Genomic DNA, 17,780 nt, shown 5'->3' with positions numbered 1-17,780 from the left:
CGGACACAAGCATGTGTACTCTGACCTTTAAATGTGACCTTGACCTTTGAGGTATGGACCCCAGTCAAGATTACTGCACATCGTCTCAATGAGGAGAACACTTGTACCAAGTAATATGGTAATCCATCAATGCATAAGTAAGTTATAGCCCAAACACGAAATGTTACGGACACAGACTGACAGATGGACGAAGTGCATTCCTATAATCCACTCCTTGGCGGGGGATTAAAAGGTTTGGTTCAAATGATTTAAAATGGTTCTTGTAGCTCATTTTGTTGCCACTTGGCATAATATGGTCATACTATGAGAAAAAGACTGCAGGTAGGTCCTAAATGATGCAACATTCATGCAACGAAATAACATCTATACAGTAAGCATCTTAGTTGTCATGAGTGAACTGTTCCTTTTATAAAAAAAAAAACTGAAATGCATCTGATCTAGATATTAAGGTCACAATACAAAAGCAACAGTTTAGTAAATGTAGTATTTATTTTTCCATCAAAAAAGAGAGTTATAAAACAATGCTAAAAACATTGAATTGTAGGCTACTCATGATAAAATTCATTTTCTCCCTTACACCATGCAGGTCATGTTTACATTTGTGATTAACTTCACACTCATGATGCCCTTGCAATTGTTTGTTTATATGCCATGTTCAAACCAACCCAGGCTGGTTGTTAAATTATATGAGTTTTTTTTTATATGAACATGTTTTCAGCAATGGAAGTTATGCTTATATTAAGTTAAAGAAGGCATCCAAATTTGACCAGAGTTATTGCCCATGACTTAGGATAAAACTAGTATAGACTTTGTAGTCTCACGTTTAATGTTGCATGCTTAGCATGGCAGACACATCAGAAATAATATTGTCCCGTGTCATTGTCCCTGGAGTCACACTTTTTTGCCCACTCCCTAACATCATCATTTGTTATCCCATCATGACAAAACTGGATTACAATGCTTATTTATATAATATGTTGGACGAGTTCGATCAACAGCCACATCAAACAAATAAATCCAGAGGCAAATGTTCACCAATTTCACTTTGTCAACTCTAATTCTTATCCAATCTTTACCAACCTTTTCTTCAATGTGTATGGGAATAATATTGTGACTTAATTTGATCAACAGTCAGATCACACTTTTAACTCTATTTGCGGCTCTAAAATTTGAACCAAATCAATTTGAACATCCCCTCAAACTCAAAACATTACTTTTCCAATTGTTAGCAAGTGGGTTGAACATGGTATGTTGATAATAGCTCATTTGGGTTTCTTTATAAACAAGTACTTCACATTGTGTATTATGAGTAATGGCCAATGAATGTCAAACCATCATCTAATTCACATTGTGAATTTCAGTCGGCAATAGCATACAATCGGGACCACGCTTCGATTATATCCTTTCATTAAGCAACGTTTGATTTGCGCAAATGACCTAGCAAAAGCATAACAACTATATTTATCTCAAATGTTTTCTTTTTTTCATGTTTTTCTTGACATATGTTAGGAATAGATGCAATCAATGATATAATGTGATATTTTACAATTGTTTGCCATGTATTACAAAATGGTATTAAATTCATATGAAACTTTGTTGCATAAAAAAATAGTATTAAATTTGTGCTCCTGACAGGGGACATATTGGATTTGCAGAATTTCTACTAATCTAGTTTTGTATTTCAACTCTCCGAACATAGTTAGAAATGTTTTACTATTTAAACTAGAAATGCAAGTACCATCAAAAATTGACTGACATATTTTGTGAAACATTATCGCCATGTAAGACAGTAGAAATATTTTAGCGAGACAACCTTAGCCTTATGTTTTTGTTAGGATTGTCCTATAAAAATATGTCTGCATAAGCCAACTACCCATCGTCTGGTTCAGAACAACATAAACAGTATTCATTGTATGGCACCTCCAAGTAAATTTAATTTGAGAACAAAACTTTGCCAATTTGTGGCATGAAAATGGCAATATTCAGCAGCCAATTGTATAAATCTGAAAGAAGTTGTCCACAGGTTATCTTTTGGCGAGTTTGCAGATTTATATAATTGGATTGGTTACTAGTAACAGTAATTATTGGATAAATATTGACCATTTTGGATATCATCAACCAAACTTATTAACCTGTTTTATATATAAGCTGCAGAAATTTTCTGTATGGCAAGCCAGTATAATGTCTTGGTGAGTTATTGACACAGTTTCAACGTTTACATGGATTATTTTAACTTTTTTCACTTAAGTAGACAGTGTTTAAATCAATGCATATGTATTATCAAAGCACCTTTGGTCACTTTCAATGATTCACTGTCATTTTGCAAAGACCTACACTACAATGTGAGAAGGCATAATTGCAGTGTAGCATTGCTGTATCTTGAAGATTTCGGTACCAGTACATATTGCTTGGTTTCCTTTCAAGTTCACCAAAAATGATTAAGACTCTGTTTAATCTAAAAACTGATTGTTTGGTTCCCTGTTCACTAGAAATGTTCAATATCCTGGTTCACTCAGTATTGTTTGTTTGGTTGCCTGTTCACTAGGAATATTCAAGATCCTGCTTCATCTCAGTACTGTTTGTTTGGTTCCCTGTTCTCTTGGAATATTCAAGATCCTGGTTCTCTCAGTACTGTTTGTTTGGTTCCCTGTTCCCTTGAAATATTCAAGATCCTGGTTCACTCAGTAGTGTTTGTTTGGTTCCCTGTTCACTTGGAATATTCAAGATCCTGCTTCATCTCAGTACTGTTTGTTTGGTTCCCTATTCTCTTGGAATATTCAAGATCCTGGTTCACTCAGTAGTGTTTGTTTGGTTGCCTGTTCTCTTTGAATATTCAAGATCCTGGTTGACTCAGTAGTGTTTGTTTGGTTGCCTGTTCACTATAAATATTCAAGATCCTGGTTCACTCAGTACTGTTTGTTTGGTTGTCTGTTCACTTGAAATATTCAAGATCCTGGTTCACTCGGTACTGTTTGTTTGGTTCCCTGTTCACTAGGAAAGTTCAAGACACTGGTTCATCTCAGTACTTTTTGTTGGGTTGCCTGTTAACCAGTGATGCTTCAGACACTGCTTTATCTCAGTACATTGTATGATTCCCTGTTCACAAGTCAAGTTCCATAACCTTGATCATCTCAGTACTACAAATGATTCCCTGTTTAGAAGTCAAGTTCATGACACGGGGTCCTTATATGTGCACAGTATGAGAACTTCCTTAAACTTCTCTATCAATGTTATGAGTTGGGACCGTCGCAGATTCTCAAAGTACATGACTTCTTCAATATGGCTCTTTCCACAGAAATATGGAAATAGTCTAAAACAGAAATGAGCAAAATTTATATCTATTCGACTATCACAGGAATTTAACAAGACCATTGTTTATATTTTTAATTTAATTTATGCCATGGGAAAATTTACTAAGATTTGACCTAGTGACCCACTTTTTGACCTACGGTAACCCATATCCACAAGTGTTCAAGACAACATGCAGACAAGCATTCTGACAAAGTTTTATAACAGTTGGATAAAAACTATTGACTTAATGACATTGTATAAAAACTTTAATGCAGAAATGTTAATGCACGCCTGCCCAACAGCCCGGTTATTCCCCATTCTATAACCCATAATTTTTGGTTGAAAATTAAGAGCCAAAATGGAATTGATATTTGTTTCATTACAAGCAATTAGGAAATAAAATGCAGCCACATTTGATCATACCTGGCAAACATGCGAAGGTCATCCAGGTTTTTGGCGGCAGGGACTTTCAATATGCAGTCCTTCTCCTCCATGGATAAGTCCGAAAACACAGACTCTTGCATGAGCCAGTAGGCCTTACTCTCCTCTGACAAGAGGGAGGTGGAGCCATCCACAGTAAACTCTGTTGATGGGGACTTCGACATCTGAGCAACCAACATCCCCGGGGTACTCAAAGTGATACTCTCGTCGCTTGTAACTGAAATACAGGTAGTGTTATGGTAATCTGGCACAATGATGTTTGTTGATCAATTGTCGCAGACTATCTTCAAATGCTTGTTGGCTTGGAATAGCATAAATATATTGTAAATAGGTTTTCTTCTACATTCAAGAACCTAAAAACATGTACGAGGACTGTTCATAAAGTTTGTGGACTGCCTCTTTACTTTCAAATATAAATTTATCATGTTATGTCGATCTAACTTCTCAAAAAGTAATCTTTTAAGGACATTTAAAACAAAAGCAGATTGTAAAGATAGGACTATATTGTATTCTAGTAAATGTTGCTAAGGAAACTAAGGGTATGGAAAGTGGAGCACTTGGTAAAAGTTTTGGTTTATGAAATACTTAAAGCTTGGTTTGCATGATACAAATTCATATAAAACAAAACTTCGATAAAATTGATATTCGGTAACAAGAATACTGGTACCTCTTGAAACATGGAACAGAATTTAAATGTGCTTTATAAGATCTTAATGGGATTGGGAAACTCATCAGAGATAAAAGAGAGGCAAAAATCCTTGTCATAAAATGTTTTACAGTTTATTCTTAACATTTACCCCTTACACCTTATCATTTTTACATTTGATAGGAATGTGCATATGTTTTATCCAAATAAGGTATAATTTTCAACTGCCTTAAAGTGAAAGGTTTCTGACCTTGGAACTCTTTTTAAATGAGTCTTTTATGAGTTTTCATGAGCATTTCCTGCAACAATTAAACTAACATAATAAGACAAGAAAATAGTTTGAAATCTAAACAATTAACTGATGATTATAATTTCATAATAGAAAATGATGAAGAAAAACATACAATAAGAGCCTAGTAAACATATGGGCAGATTACAGTCTTTGAAATAATTCGCATTTATTCATCACATGATGTGTTAGATTGCTCCGAGTAGAAAGGGATTGTTGTTAAAACTTTTCTAATCAATATTTTTAAATGAAATTTTCATTTCTTCTTCAGAATATACTGAATGACAAATTGAATATCTTATATTGTTCACATTAATAATTATTTTTGGCTCCAGTTCGCAAACTTTAAGAACTGCCCATGTATATACTACAACATGTAGGTAACATTAGGCTGACATTGCAATCTTCACGTTAAATACATTTGTCATCAATTATTCATGAACGCTGTCAGTTTCTAATAATTGTTAATCCGATTTATTGGTAAACCAAACTGTTATCTCAGTCCCAAAAACTTCGGATAAACAGTGTCTTAACGAATAAACTCCACTCAAACTCGCAGTTAAAACCAATCTGAAAGCCCTTCCTTTATTCTGTGATAGACCAATCCAGTTGAATCATGGGTCCTATGGGTTTCTCCTACCGTTCAACTCTAGCTCACCTGAGGCAGCATCTGAGAAGCTAGGAGACCGCTGCAGGCCTCCCTCTATCACAGACCGGTCCTGCAGTTCAGGAATCCTGGGTGCCTCCTCTGCCCAACCCTTACGTCCTCGAGCCTTCACGGGTGGCACAAAGAATATGTACGTGTGTAGCTGAATGAGAAGGTGGTGCTGCAGCATCCAGATCACGATCTGAACCATCAGGTCCTGTAACAAAATGGTTATGTAGAATGTACGGAAAGTCTTACTAAAGTAAGGTCTTAAAAACTGATCATATTTCATTCTTTTGAAGCACATTGTTTTAAGTGGTAACTTAACATGCTCAAACTTAAGACAGCCAATGTTTTGTAACTATATTTTATGAGGGTGACCTACCGTACTGCCGGGCATCCTGATAGCAGTCTGTGTCTCCCGGAGGGTGGTGGGGAAGGAGAACTCTGCCAACTGGACAGGCAGAGACCGGCCCGGGAACTGCTGGGTAAACTCATCAACTAGCTTTGACAATCTGGTGGGATTGATAAATTCTATTAAGAAACATACTGTACTGTGAAATATTTTCTTGGAATATTTTTATTTGTATCTTTTATGCGCGATTAGCATGATCATGTTATAAGAAACCCAATATGTTTCAAGAAATTGGGACAAGGTAAACAAAATTAAAACTATCAGATTCTAGTACTTCATTGTTTTGAATTATTCTGGGTACTAATGTTCTGCAATGTATGAAGCAGCTGAAATGGAATTGCTTTTATTATATATTCAGCTTTTCAGCAGCACGGGTGAAACAGGTTGGTCTTTTTCTTATTTTTAACTTGAAAAGCATGATATATAAAGACTCGTAATAGACAATTTCATTCCCCTCATTCAGGAAATATGTTAGTAACACACAAAAGTATCTTTACCGACAAATTTCCTGATTACCTGTATAAAATTGTGTATTTATTATATGATGACTCATGATACATTCTACATATAGAGATTCAGTCAGGAAAACAGATCCACCCTGTCTCAGATGACAGCCATGTACTCACACATGTGTGTTAGCGTTAGGAGAGAGAGCATAGATGTTTGTCTCACACAGAGGGTAGATAATCACAGCCTTTGCCCAGTACACCAGGTGACATACCAGCTGAAACACCTGTAACAGGTAGGTCTATTACACTCACAGATCAAACAGGTTATCAAAACTATGGAAAACCTGATAATTACAATACAAGTATGTGATTATTTTACACTGTTTTATTCTAGTACCATGTGAGGACCGAGCTAAAAAAAGCACCAATTTTTTGTCTTAAGCCAAATTTCCAGTTTCAGCCACACTAAAAAGAAATCTAAGTCAGTAGATGAAGTTTGTTTAGCAGTAGTAGGTCTTCTATTCAAGAATGATCAAGCAATAGCTTTAACAAGAACAAGAATTAATTGGTCAGGAACAAAAGCATAATTAGTATTATTTTTTCATCTGTATATGACCAATTAAAAGCTACTAGTACCTGGAAAAGACTGAGGTCTGCCTCTAGTGCCAGGGTCTGGAGACTGCGTACAGGGCTGGCCACCTGAATGAGGCGGGCCAGGGCAGGGGTACAGTCTATTGGCAGTGAATCTAGCAATGCCTGCTCATCTTGGAGCAATAGCAATCCATGGTATGGCCTGCAGGGATACATGAATTAACAATGTGCAAATGCCTAAGAATTATTACATATACAGAACATAGTGTACATTTGACAATTTAAACAGATACGCTAGTACTTAGTCTGAGAACATTGCCATAGAATTAATTTTACAGAACAGGCCTTAAAAAGTACTTATTTGTATGTTTATATTTGTTTTTTGAACTTACCTCAATGATTTAAGGCACTTAGTATAATAGTCTGGCTGAAAAATATAAGAATACATCCATAACATCGGTCAATAGCTATTCATAGCTAATGTTTTCTCTGTTATGTCATACCGACTGAAAATAAAATTTGATTTGATTTAATTTTGATTTGAACAGGTCTTAAATCTTTATCACTGTATAATTCAATTTAAGCTGACTTTAAATCTCAAACTAAATTTCATCACAAAGCACTACCTTTAAATGAGCAGCGTCGCGCGATTTTGGGCCTTCGGACATATATTTGCTATTACAATGTTTTAAGGTATTTGAATGAAATGATATTTCAGGAATATATTCTGAAAATTTCATGATGATATTACTTAACTTGCGTAAGATACGTGCTTACAAGTAAGTCCATGTATTGCGCATTTTGAATACTAAATTTGACGTCATTCAATTGACGTCGTTAAGAAAGCACATTATTCAAATGAAGTGCAAACTTAATGTATCAATATAACAACTAGCTTATCATTTAGATTATTTTCTTATCACAGAATCTTCAAGGACCATTAATTAAGATAAAAATAATTAATCATTTTTGTATTTTTAATACATTTGGCCATTTTAAACACAGACTATTACCGGTATTCCGGTCAAAATATGTCGGGACGAAATCCATGGTTGCTATGGAAACATGAGTAAACCAATGGTCATAAATTATCGAGAAAATGATGCACCAATGACAAATCTTAAAAAGAAAGAAGTTTGGAAGAAATTGATTTACATAGAAAAAATCATTATTTTTGGCATTTTTTACTAAATTAATGATTATTTCATTTGTAATCATTATGTCCGAAGGCCCAAAATCGCACGATGCGGCTCAAATATTATTTTAATGATCCTTTAATTAAATATATGTATTATAAAGACCTTTATTTTACTATATTCCTTGGCTGGTGTATTATTTCGAAATATTTACTTCGGGCAGAAAACATGAAAGTCCCTCATTGAGAACTACCTCTTTTTTGGAAGGTTTATATCCAGCCTGGAGGTAGTGGAGCTTGTATGGGAGACAGAAATTCACCTCAATCCAGTTGTTGACATAGAAGTGGGCCAGGCCCTGGTAGTTCATGCTTTTAAAAAACAAGGTGTGATAGACCAGATAGAGTTGTTGAATAAAGTAAGCACATCATAATTTGAAAATTTAAACTCATCAGTCATCAAAACATATAGTGTAAGTGTGTAACTGATCTGATCAATGTAAACAAACAATGTAATAATATTATTGTAAGCAAAACCCTGCACTATCATCTCATTCTAAGCAGTACCCCTGCACTAGCATCTAACTAAATATTATTGCAAGCAAAACCTCTGCATTTTCAACTAATTGCATGCACCTCCTTTGCACTATCATATAATTGTAAGTAATACCCCTGCACTATCATCTTGTTGTAAGTAATACCCCTGCACTATCATTGTATTGCAAGTAATACCCCTGCACTATCATCTTATTGTAAGTAATACCCCTGCACTATCATCTTATTGTAAGTAATACCCCTGCACTATCATCGTATTGTAAATAATACCCCTGTACTATCATTGTATTGGAAGTAATACCCCTGTACTATCATTATATTGAAAGCAAAACCCCTGCACTATCATCTTATTGTAAGTAATACCCCTGCACTATCATCTTATTGTAAGTAATAACCCTGTACTATCGTTGTATTGGAAGTAATACCCCTGCACTATCATTGTATTGGAAGTAATACCCCTGCACTATCATTTTATTGTAAGTAATACCCCTGTACTATCATCGTATTGTAAGAATACCCCAGTACTATCATCGTATTGTAAGTAATACCCCTGTACTATCATCGTATTGTAAGTAATATCCCTGCACTATCATCTTATTCTAAGTAATACCCCTGGACTATCATTATATTGTAAGTAATACCCCTACACTATCATTGTATTGTAAGTAATACCCCTGTACTATCATCTTATTGTAAGTAATACCCCTGCACTATCATTGTATTGGAAGTAATACCCCTGCACTATCATCGTATTGTAAGAAATACCCCTGTACTATCATCGTATTGTAAGTAACACCCCTGTACTATCATCGTATTGTAAGTAATATCCCTGCACTATCATCTTATTCAAAGTAATACTCCTGGACTATCATTATATTGTAAGTAATACCCCTGCAATATCATTGTATTGTAAGTAATACCCCTGTACTATCATCTTATTGTAAGTAATACCCCTGTACTATCATTGTATTGTAAGTAATACCCCTGTACTATCATTGTATTGTAAGTAATACCTCTGTACTATCATTGTATTGTATATACCCCTGCACTATCATTGTATTGTAAGTAATACCCCTGCACTATCATCGTATTGTAAATAATACCCCTGCACTATCATCTTATTGTAAGTAATACCCCTGTACTATCATCTTATTGTAAGTAATACCCCTGCACTATCATCTTATTGTAAGTAATACCCCTGCACTATCATCTTATTGAAAGTAATAACCCTGTACTATCGTTGTATTGGAAGTAATACCCCTGCACTATCATTGTATTGGAAGTAATACCCCTGCACTATCATTTTATTGGAAGTAATACCCCTGTACTATCATCGTATTGTAAGAAATACCCCAGTACTATCATCGTATTGTAAGTAATACCCCTGTACTATCATCTTATTGTAAGTAATATCCCTGCACTATCATCTTATTCTAAGTAATACCCCTGGACTATCATTATATTGTAAGTAATACCCCTACACTATCATTGTATTGTAAGTAATACCCCTGTACTATCATCTTATTGTAAGTAATACCCCTGCACTATCATTGTATTGGAAGTAATACCCCTGCACTATCATCTTATTGTAAGTAATACCCCTGCACTATCATCGTTTTGTAAGAAATACCCCAGTACTATCATCGTATTGTAAGTAACACCCCTGTACTATCATCGTATTGTAAGTAATATCGCTGCACTATCATCTTATTCAAAGTAATACTCCTGGACTATCATTATATTGTAAGTAATACCCCTGCAATATCATTGTATTGTAAGTAATACCCCTGTACTATCATCTTATTGTAAGTAATACCCCTGTACTATCATTGTATTGGAAGTAATACCCCTGCACTATCATCGTATTGTAAGTTATACCCCTGTACTATAATCATATTGTAAGTAATACCCCTGTACTATCATTTTATTGGAAGTAATACCCCTGCACTATCATCTTATTATAAGTAATACCCCTGCACTATCATCGTATTGTAAGTAATACCTCTGCAATATCATTGTATTGTAAGTAATACCCCTGTACTATCATTATATTGTAAGTAATACCCCTGTACTATCATTGTATTGTAAGTTATACCCCTGTACTATAATCATATTGTAAGTAATACCCCTGTACTATCATTTTATTGGAAGTAATACCCCTGCACTATCATCTTATTATAAGTAATACCCCTGCACTATCATCGTATTGTAAGTAATACCTCTGCAATATCATTGTATTGTAAGTAATACCCCTGTACTATCATTATATTGTAAGTAATACCCCTGCACTATCATCGTATTGTAAGTTATACCCCTGTACTATAATCATATTGTAAGTAATACCCCTGTACTATCATCTTATTATAAGTAATACCCCTGCACTATCATCGTATTGTAAGTAATACCCCTGCACTATCATTGTATTGTAAGTAATACCTCTGTACTATCATCGTATTGTAAGTTATACCCCTGTACTATAATCATATTGGAAGTAATACCCCTGCACTATCATCTTATTATAAGTAATACCCCTGCACTATCATCGTATTGTAAGTAATACCCCTGCACTATCATTGTATTGTAAGTAATACCTCTGTACTATCATCGTATTGTAAGTAATACCTCTGCAATATCATTGTATTGTAAGTAATACCCCTGCACTATCATTGTATTGTAAGTAATACCCCTGCACTATCATCGTATTGTAAGTAATACCTCTGCAATATCATTATATTGTAAGTAATACCTCTTTACTATCATGGTTTTGGAAGTAAAAACCCTGCACTATCATTGTATTGTAAGTAATACCCCTGTACTATCATTGTATTGTAAGTAATACCTCTGTACTATCATTGTATTGTATATACCCCTGCACTATCATTGTATTGTAAGTAATACCCCTGCACTATCATTATATTGTAAGTAATACCCCTGCACTATCATTATATTGTAAGTAATACCTCTGCAATATCATTGTATTGGAAGTAAAAACCCTGCAATATCATTGTATTGTAAGTAATACCTCTGCACTATCATTGTATTGTAAGTAATACCTCTGCAATATCATTGTATTGGAAGTAATAACCCTGCACTATCATCGTATTGTAAGTAATACCTCTGCAATATCATTGTATTGTAAGTAATACCCCTGTACTATCATCATATTATAAGTAATACCCCTGTACTATCATTGTATTGGAAGTAATACCCCTGTACTATCATTATATTGAAAGCAAAACCCCTGTACTATCATGGTTTTGGAAGTAAAAACCCTGCACTATCATTGTATTGTAAGTAATACCCCTGCACTATCATTATATTGAAAGCAAAACCCCTGTATTATCATCATATATTTATCTAATTATAAGAAATACTTCTGAACTATCAACTAAGCAATAGCCCTGCACTGTCATCTTATTAGATATTCAGAGCATTTTTACATGGAGTGCAACACTATAAAAAGCCATTACACCTGACTATCAAAGGAAAACATTACCTTTCAAATATATTGCTAAGTTGTTTTGCCAGTTCACTTTTTTGCAAGATGATCTCATATGGCGAGGACATCATGTCTGAAAACAGTTTTCTTATAAAAATGTGTAATTCTAAAACAGAGTCAACTTAAATCTATTTGAAGTCACAAGAGAGCTGCAGAACGACACGAAGACTATAGCCATAGTTATGGGCCTTGCTAGACATGTCTGTATCGGATAGCTTGATGGTGTTAGAGTTATGCCCGTGGATTCTGCTTGACAATGCCAACAACTACAACAAAGCTATCACAATACCTCAACTTATTTACAGAAAAAAAGGACTAGAAAACAACTTTAATTACAAAACCTGTCACAGAGACAGCGATTTCAACTAATCAGCCATTTTAAGTTTAAGATTTAAGTTTTCTGTGAAACTTGTGTGGATCACTTTAGAATTAGATAATGTGCAAAACCATAACCAGATTTTCTCAGTCGAATAATTAAGGGCTATAATTTACATTATATATAGATATGCAAAATAGAATTATCAACTTGATAATTTAAGTATGTTTGATCATTGAGTAATGTATTTAGTCTCAATGCAATACATCTAGTAGTGCTGTCATATTAACCTACCAGGTATGTGTGCTTACAAGCAAAACCGTAACCAGAATTTCATTATCAAATGATAAAGGGCAAAAATGAGCATTAATTATCTTACTTGAGTAAATAATGAGATTTGATAGTTGGGCAATGTTCAATACACTACACGATGTATTTACTGAAATATTGAAAAGTGATAACATGCAAAAACATAACCAGAATTTCAAAGTCCAAAAACAAAAGGGCCTTAATTTACACTAAATGTAAAATAGAGTTATCTCAGTTGGTCATTCAAGTAGTTTAGATGGTTGAGTACTGTTGTATAAAGTCTCATTGCAATACATTAAGTAGTTGCTGATACATTAACTTTTAACCTTTGTTTGCTTACATGCAAAATCAGAATTTCTGAGTTGAATAAAAAAAAGGCCCATAATTTGCATCATATTTAAAATAGCGTTATCTGTATTGACTTCATTAATAAAGTAGGTTGGATATGGTAGTTGGGGACACATATCTAGAGTTTCAATGCAATACATGATGCATTTGCTGATATAATGACTTGAAGGTGCTTACATGAAAAACCTTAACCAAGGAGTGACGCAGATGCCAGGGTGAGAAGGATAGCTCTCCTTATTCTTAGAATTGTTGAGCTTAAAATGTATGGAGCATTTCACAATTATTAGCAAACATTTCTCCCCATCTCATGCCCACCTTCTGGAAGTGAAGTGACCTCATCGTGTACAGTGGTCATGACTTTGGCCTGTGTAGAGAGGTACTGACAGCGCCGTTCCTCATGACGTAAGGCCACAGTGATCTGCTGGGCCAGGTCCTGGTAACACGACACCACCCACGGACCAAAGCTAGCCTGGCAATACACAGGAAGTACTCACATTAATGCTTCACCTTTATATATGAATTTACTTGATTTAGTCCTACATCTTGATTTATTTGGCATACAATCAAGACTGAAAATAGTCAATTATTTACTTCGTAAATTCAAACTTATATCATTTCTGAACAAGCTACTTGATGTTTTCAACACAGCTAATGCATGCTTACTTTGATACAGTGAACACTGATAAAATGTGAAAACCCAGCTATCATCAACTAAAAACTTTACCCATTGTGTTGTTCATTTCCCACAAAGGCTCAAACCTGCAGTTACCTGAAGCACAAACATGATGTTGAAGGAAAGGATCTTGTGTCCAGACTTGTTCCCTGCCCCCGATTTGTCCGGACCTTCCTCCAGCAGCAGGGGAAAGCCAACAAACCGTAAGTCCTGAAACACAAGGGGAAGGGGATTAATGAAAGGGTTCACTTTGTATAATATTTTACCCAAAGGTAACTTCTTCCTTTGGTTCATTATTTGCATATACACTAACAGTCCATAGACTCTGATATGTATGTGTGTAATATAATGAATGTATGATACTGCAGGTTAGTATAACTTTGCAATATTTTCAAAATCTATTCACTTATGAATTTAAAGCATCTTGATGAAATAAATTTGCCAATAATCAATTATAAATATCATAATAGCAAACCATGTAAATCAGGCCCAAACCAAAGAGGGCCCTAAAAGCCTGTATCGCTCACCTGATCCAATTCAAGTGTGAAATAAGTGTTTTCAGGGCAAAGGCAATTGTGACAGGGGGTTAGATCCTTCCTAATGACCAAGTTTTTTTTTTAATATCACCGATGATTTTTTAATATCACGGATGACCCAGTTGCAAACCTTACCTTGCTGTAGTAAGTACATTCTGACCAGGTTTCATATAAAGTAGAAAATATGGCCTCAACAGTGTTTAAACAAGGTTTTCTATGATTTGACTTTGTGACCTAGTTTTTGAACTCCAAGTTTCAAACTTGACATAGACTTCATAAACACAAACATTCTGATATAGTTTCATGGTGATCAAAGAGAGAATGTAACCTCTACAGTGTTTACAAAGTTTTTCTATGATTTGCTCATGGCCTGGTTTTTGACAACTGATTACCCAGTTTCAAATTCTACCTAAAGATCATCAAGAATAACATTTTGATCAAGTTCCATGAACATATGGTCATAAATGTGGCCTCTAGAGGGTTAACATATTTTTCCTATTATTTGACCTGGTGACCTAGTTTTTGATCGCACATGACCCAGATTCGAACTTGGCCTAGAGCTAATCAATATAAACATTCTGACAATTTCATGAACATACAGTAATAAATGTGACCTCTAGAGTGCTAACAAGCTTTTCCTATGATTTGACCTAATGACCTAGTTTTTGACCACACATGACCCAGATTCAAACTTGACTTAGAGATTATTAATATAAACATTCTGACCAACTTTCATGAAGATAAGTCATATATGTGACCTCTAGAGTGTTAACAAGCTTTCCCTTCAATTTGACCTGGTGACCTAGTTTTTGACCGCACATGACCCAGATTCGAACTTGGCCTAGAGATTATTAATATTAATATTCTGACAAAGTTTCCTGAAGATACAGTCATAAATGTGACCTCTATAGTGTTAACAAGCTTTTCCTTTAATTTGACCTGGTGACCTAGTTTTTAATCCCAGATGACCCATATCAAACTCGTCCAAGATTTTATTGAGGGTAACATTCTGACTAAGTTTCATTAAGATTGTGCCCAAATTGTTACCTCTAGAGTGTTCACAGTCAAATTGTTGACGACGGACAACAGACACACGGCGATCACAATAGCTCACCTTGAGCACTTTGTGCTCAGGTGAGCTAAAAATCACAAAAGGGCCTTGCAAAATTGAAACAATTGGCAATAGTTATAACGCAAGAACAAGTTTATATCATAGTAGTAGAGGAATATAAATTTATAGAATTAAAGAAGAAACTAAAAACTGATGACTGGTCAGTACAATATTTAAGCAACATAAAAACAATTATGTATAAGTACCTCTATTTTTACATTGAACTTCTGGCCGCATAAAACAGATTTTACTCCAAGAAAATTAGCCAGTGTAACATCTGAGAGTCTGCAAAAAAACACTATAATTATAACTAATGACAGTGATAGTCTAAAAAAATATAGACTACAAATATTAGTTTAGTTTAAACTTTAAACTAAATCATTCTATCATATTTTTACATCTTTTAATTCATCAGACAGCTAGCCGATACTTCCCTGTATTTCTCTTGAAAATATTTTCTAGGTGGAATCCAATACTGGTGTCAGTTTTGTAAGGTCATAAAAAAAATACCCCTGGTTGGGCTCAAGCGCTTTTATCTCTGGTTAAATGCTGAGGTTTTGAAAGAATTTATTTACCCTGCTAGGATCCCATCGCTACTGGTTAACTGCTCTCTGGAAAATAAGTTTTTTTCACAAATAGTCACAACATGTGCGTTTGTGTGTTGGGGGGGGGGGGGCGGGGGGCTGTTTTTATTGTTATGTTGTAATAAATACAGTAAACACATTAACAAAGGAGTGAGAAAAAACAACCTCCCCTCCAACCAATAATTTGTTTCCAAACAACCAATTGTCATACATACTTGAGGCCTTTGAAATCTTCGGAAACCTGAACAGCATATGGATTCTTAGGTCGTCCTGCAAAAAATTAGTATAAAAATACAAAATTAAGATTCACAATAGCAGTATACCAGTACATGTTAAATATTACATACAATTATGAGGAAAAATTTGGCTGCAATGAACTATTTTGGTATATTCTATCAATGATATTTTCAAAAAAGTTCTACAAGGCAATTTTTAGGGGGGCATGCACCTTATATTCGATTTTTATTAAATTTTCAATGCTTTCTTCTTTAAAAAAAACCCATTAAGACATGGTCAATTAAATGTAAGATATTAATCAAACATTGAAATAGCTTCTGATAAAAAATATGAATTATATATCAATGGTGGCGCTTAAAATCAGGGCACTGCATTCACCATTGAGTTAAAGGCAGGGGGTATGGACACCACAAGTCTACCATTACCAAAAATCCTAAACACACCTGGCATTCCACTTTTATGAACTACGGTAATATATTACCATAAGCAGCTCTCAATGTAGGCACTGCATTGTTTTGGGCTGAATCAGTCCAAATAATTATATGTTGTGAGCTTTTTTGATGAGTTTTGAATTGGTTAACCTTTCACAGTGAATACATGATAAGGAGAATACTAAAATCATGATAATATATAATTATTTTGATAAGGGTTGTATATATAGTCAATACAATGAAAGCCTAGAAGCCTTTTTACAAAATTAGGTAATGGCAGACTTGTGTCAAATACTCACTGCCATAAATTCATAACAATTAAGAGCAGTGAATAGTGATGGTGTCACCATATCAGGAGTTTTTTCAGAGATAAAATTGAAGCCCAAAACTTTATTGACACTTTGTAAAAAAAATTCAGAAAAAAAACAAACATTAAAATAAAATTTAATATGAGGCATGTTAAAATGCCAGTTGCTAGCCAGTACCTTCCTGTTATGAGGTATTTCTACTGGCTGTAAACAATTTTTTAACACAAGTTAAAAAATATTGTTGATTGTTTTATAACAAACTGTAAACTTGGCAGGGTTCACGTTCATAGTACATATGTTTACTTGGTTAGTAATATGCAAATTAGCAAAGCCCGGGTTCTGTGTGGATAAAGAATTTACTATATATGAAGACCAGCGGACCCCTTCAGGGTCGAGCATGCTTTTCTCTGATAAATAAAAATTTAGATGTTTAAAAAAAGTTCCCTATATGCGCATTATTGTGGCTAGAAATTGTCCAAATGATATTTATAACGTTTCCCTGAACGCCCATTATTGTGGCTATGTACATACATCCTACTGCTTGACAACATCTGGCACTTGTTTTTTTGGAAACTATAGACAATCGTCTCGTGTAATTAAGCTCAAACACTTGCATTTTATTATTATTATTATAGCATGGACTGCAATCCTTTTCATTATAGATTCGAAAAACTTTGTATCCGAAATAGGGTGTACAAAATTGTTGTGGTGGCCAATCATAATAAGGTGTAATAACCTTTTCCTGAAGCTTTCCGGAATTGTGTGTCTAAGGGATATTTAAAAAGAAGTCGATCGCCCCTGGTTCCCGACGTAACAAACAGAATAGACAATAATTCATTCTGATCAGTCTTGTCAGACATTTTTGGGTCAAAGGTCATGACAAATATTCGCCACTTTCCGCTCAATCGAATATGTTGGTCTTTTTTAGTTTGCCGGAAATCACCGAGGGCTATACGGAATTTTGCGAAACGTC

General features: G+C 34.7%; 1 protein-coding gene across 1 annotated transcript; it reads right to left on the bottom strand.

Moving 5' to 3' along the window:
- Window positions 1–470: 470 nt before the first annotated feature.
- Window positions 471–17,678, bottom strand: LOC128224950 (GATOR complex protein NPRL3-like). The gene is made up of 15 exons (XM_052935055.1): window positions 17,544–17,678; window positions 16,047–16,101; window positions 15,823–15,858; window positions 15,454–15,532; window positions 13,697–13,810; window positions 13,243–13,396; window positions 11,952–12,027; window positions 8,158–8,272; window positions 7,161–7,195; window positions 6,814–6,970; window positions 6,355–6,461; window positions 5,699–5,828; window positions 5,326–5,530; window positions 3,715–3,949; window positions 471–3,310 (listed from the first exon to the last, which is right to left on the bottom strand). The coding sequence occupies exons 1-15, from the start codon at window positions 17,665–17,667 to the stop codon at window positions 3,169–3,171; spliced, it is 1,764 nt and encodes a 587-aa protein (XP_052791015.1). The 5' UTR covers window positions 17,668–17,678; the 3' UTR covers window positions 471–3,168.
- Between the last annotated feature and the right edge of the window lie 102 nt (window positions 17,679–17,780).

Source organism: Mya arenaria, chromosome 2 (genome assembly GCF_026914265.1).
Source record: "Mya arenaria isolate MELC-2E11 chromosome 2, ASM2691426v1".
In the NCBI taxonomy this organism is placed as follows: domain Eukaryota; kingdom Metazoa; phylum Mollusca; class Bivalvia; order Myida; family Myidae; genus Mya; species Mya arenaria.
Note: the sequence above shows the minus strand (reverse complement) of the source record. Positions and strands in the feature narration are given on the sequence as shown.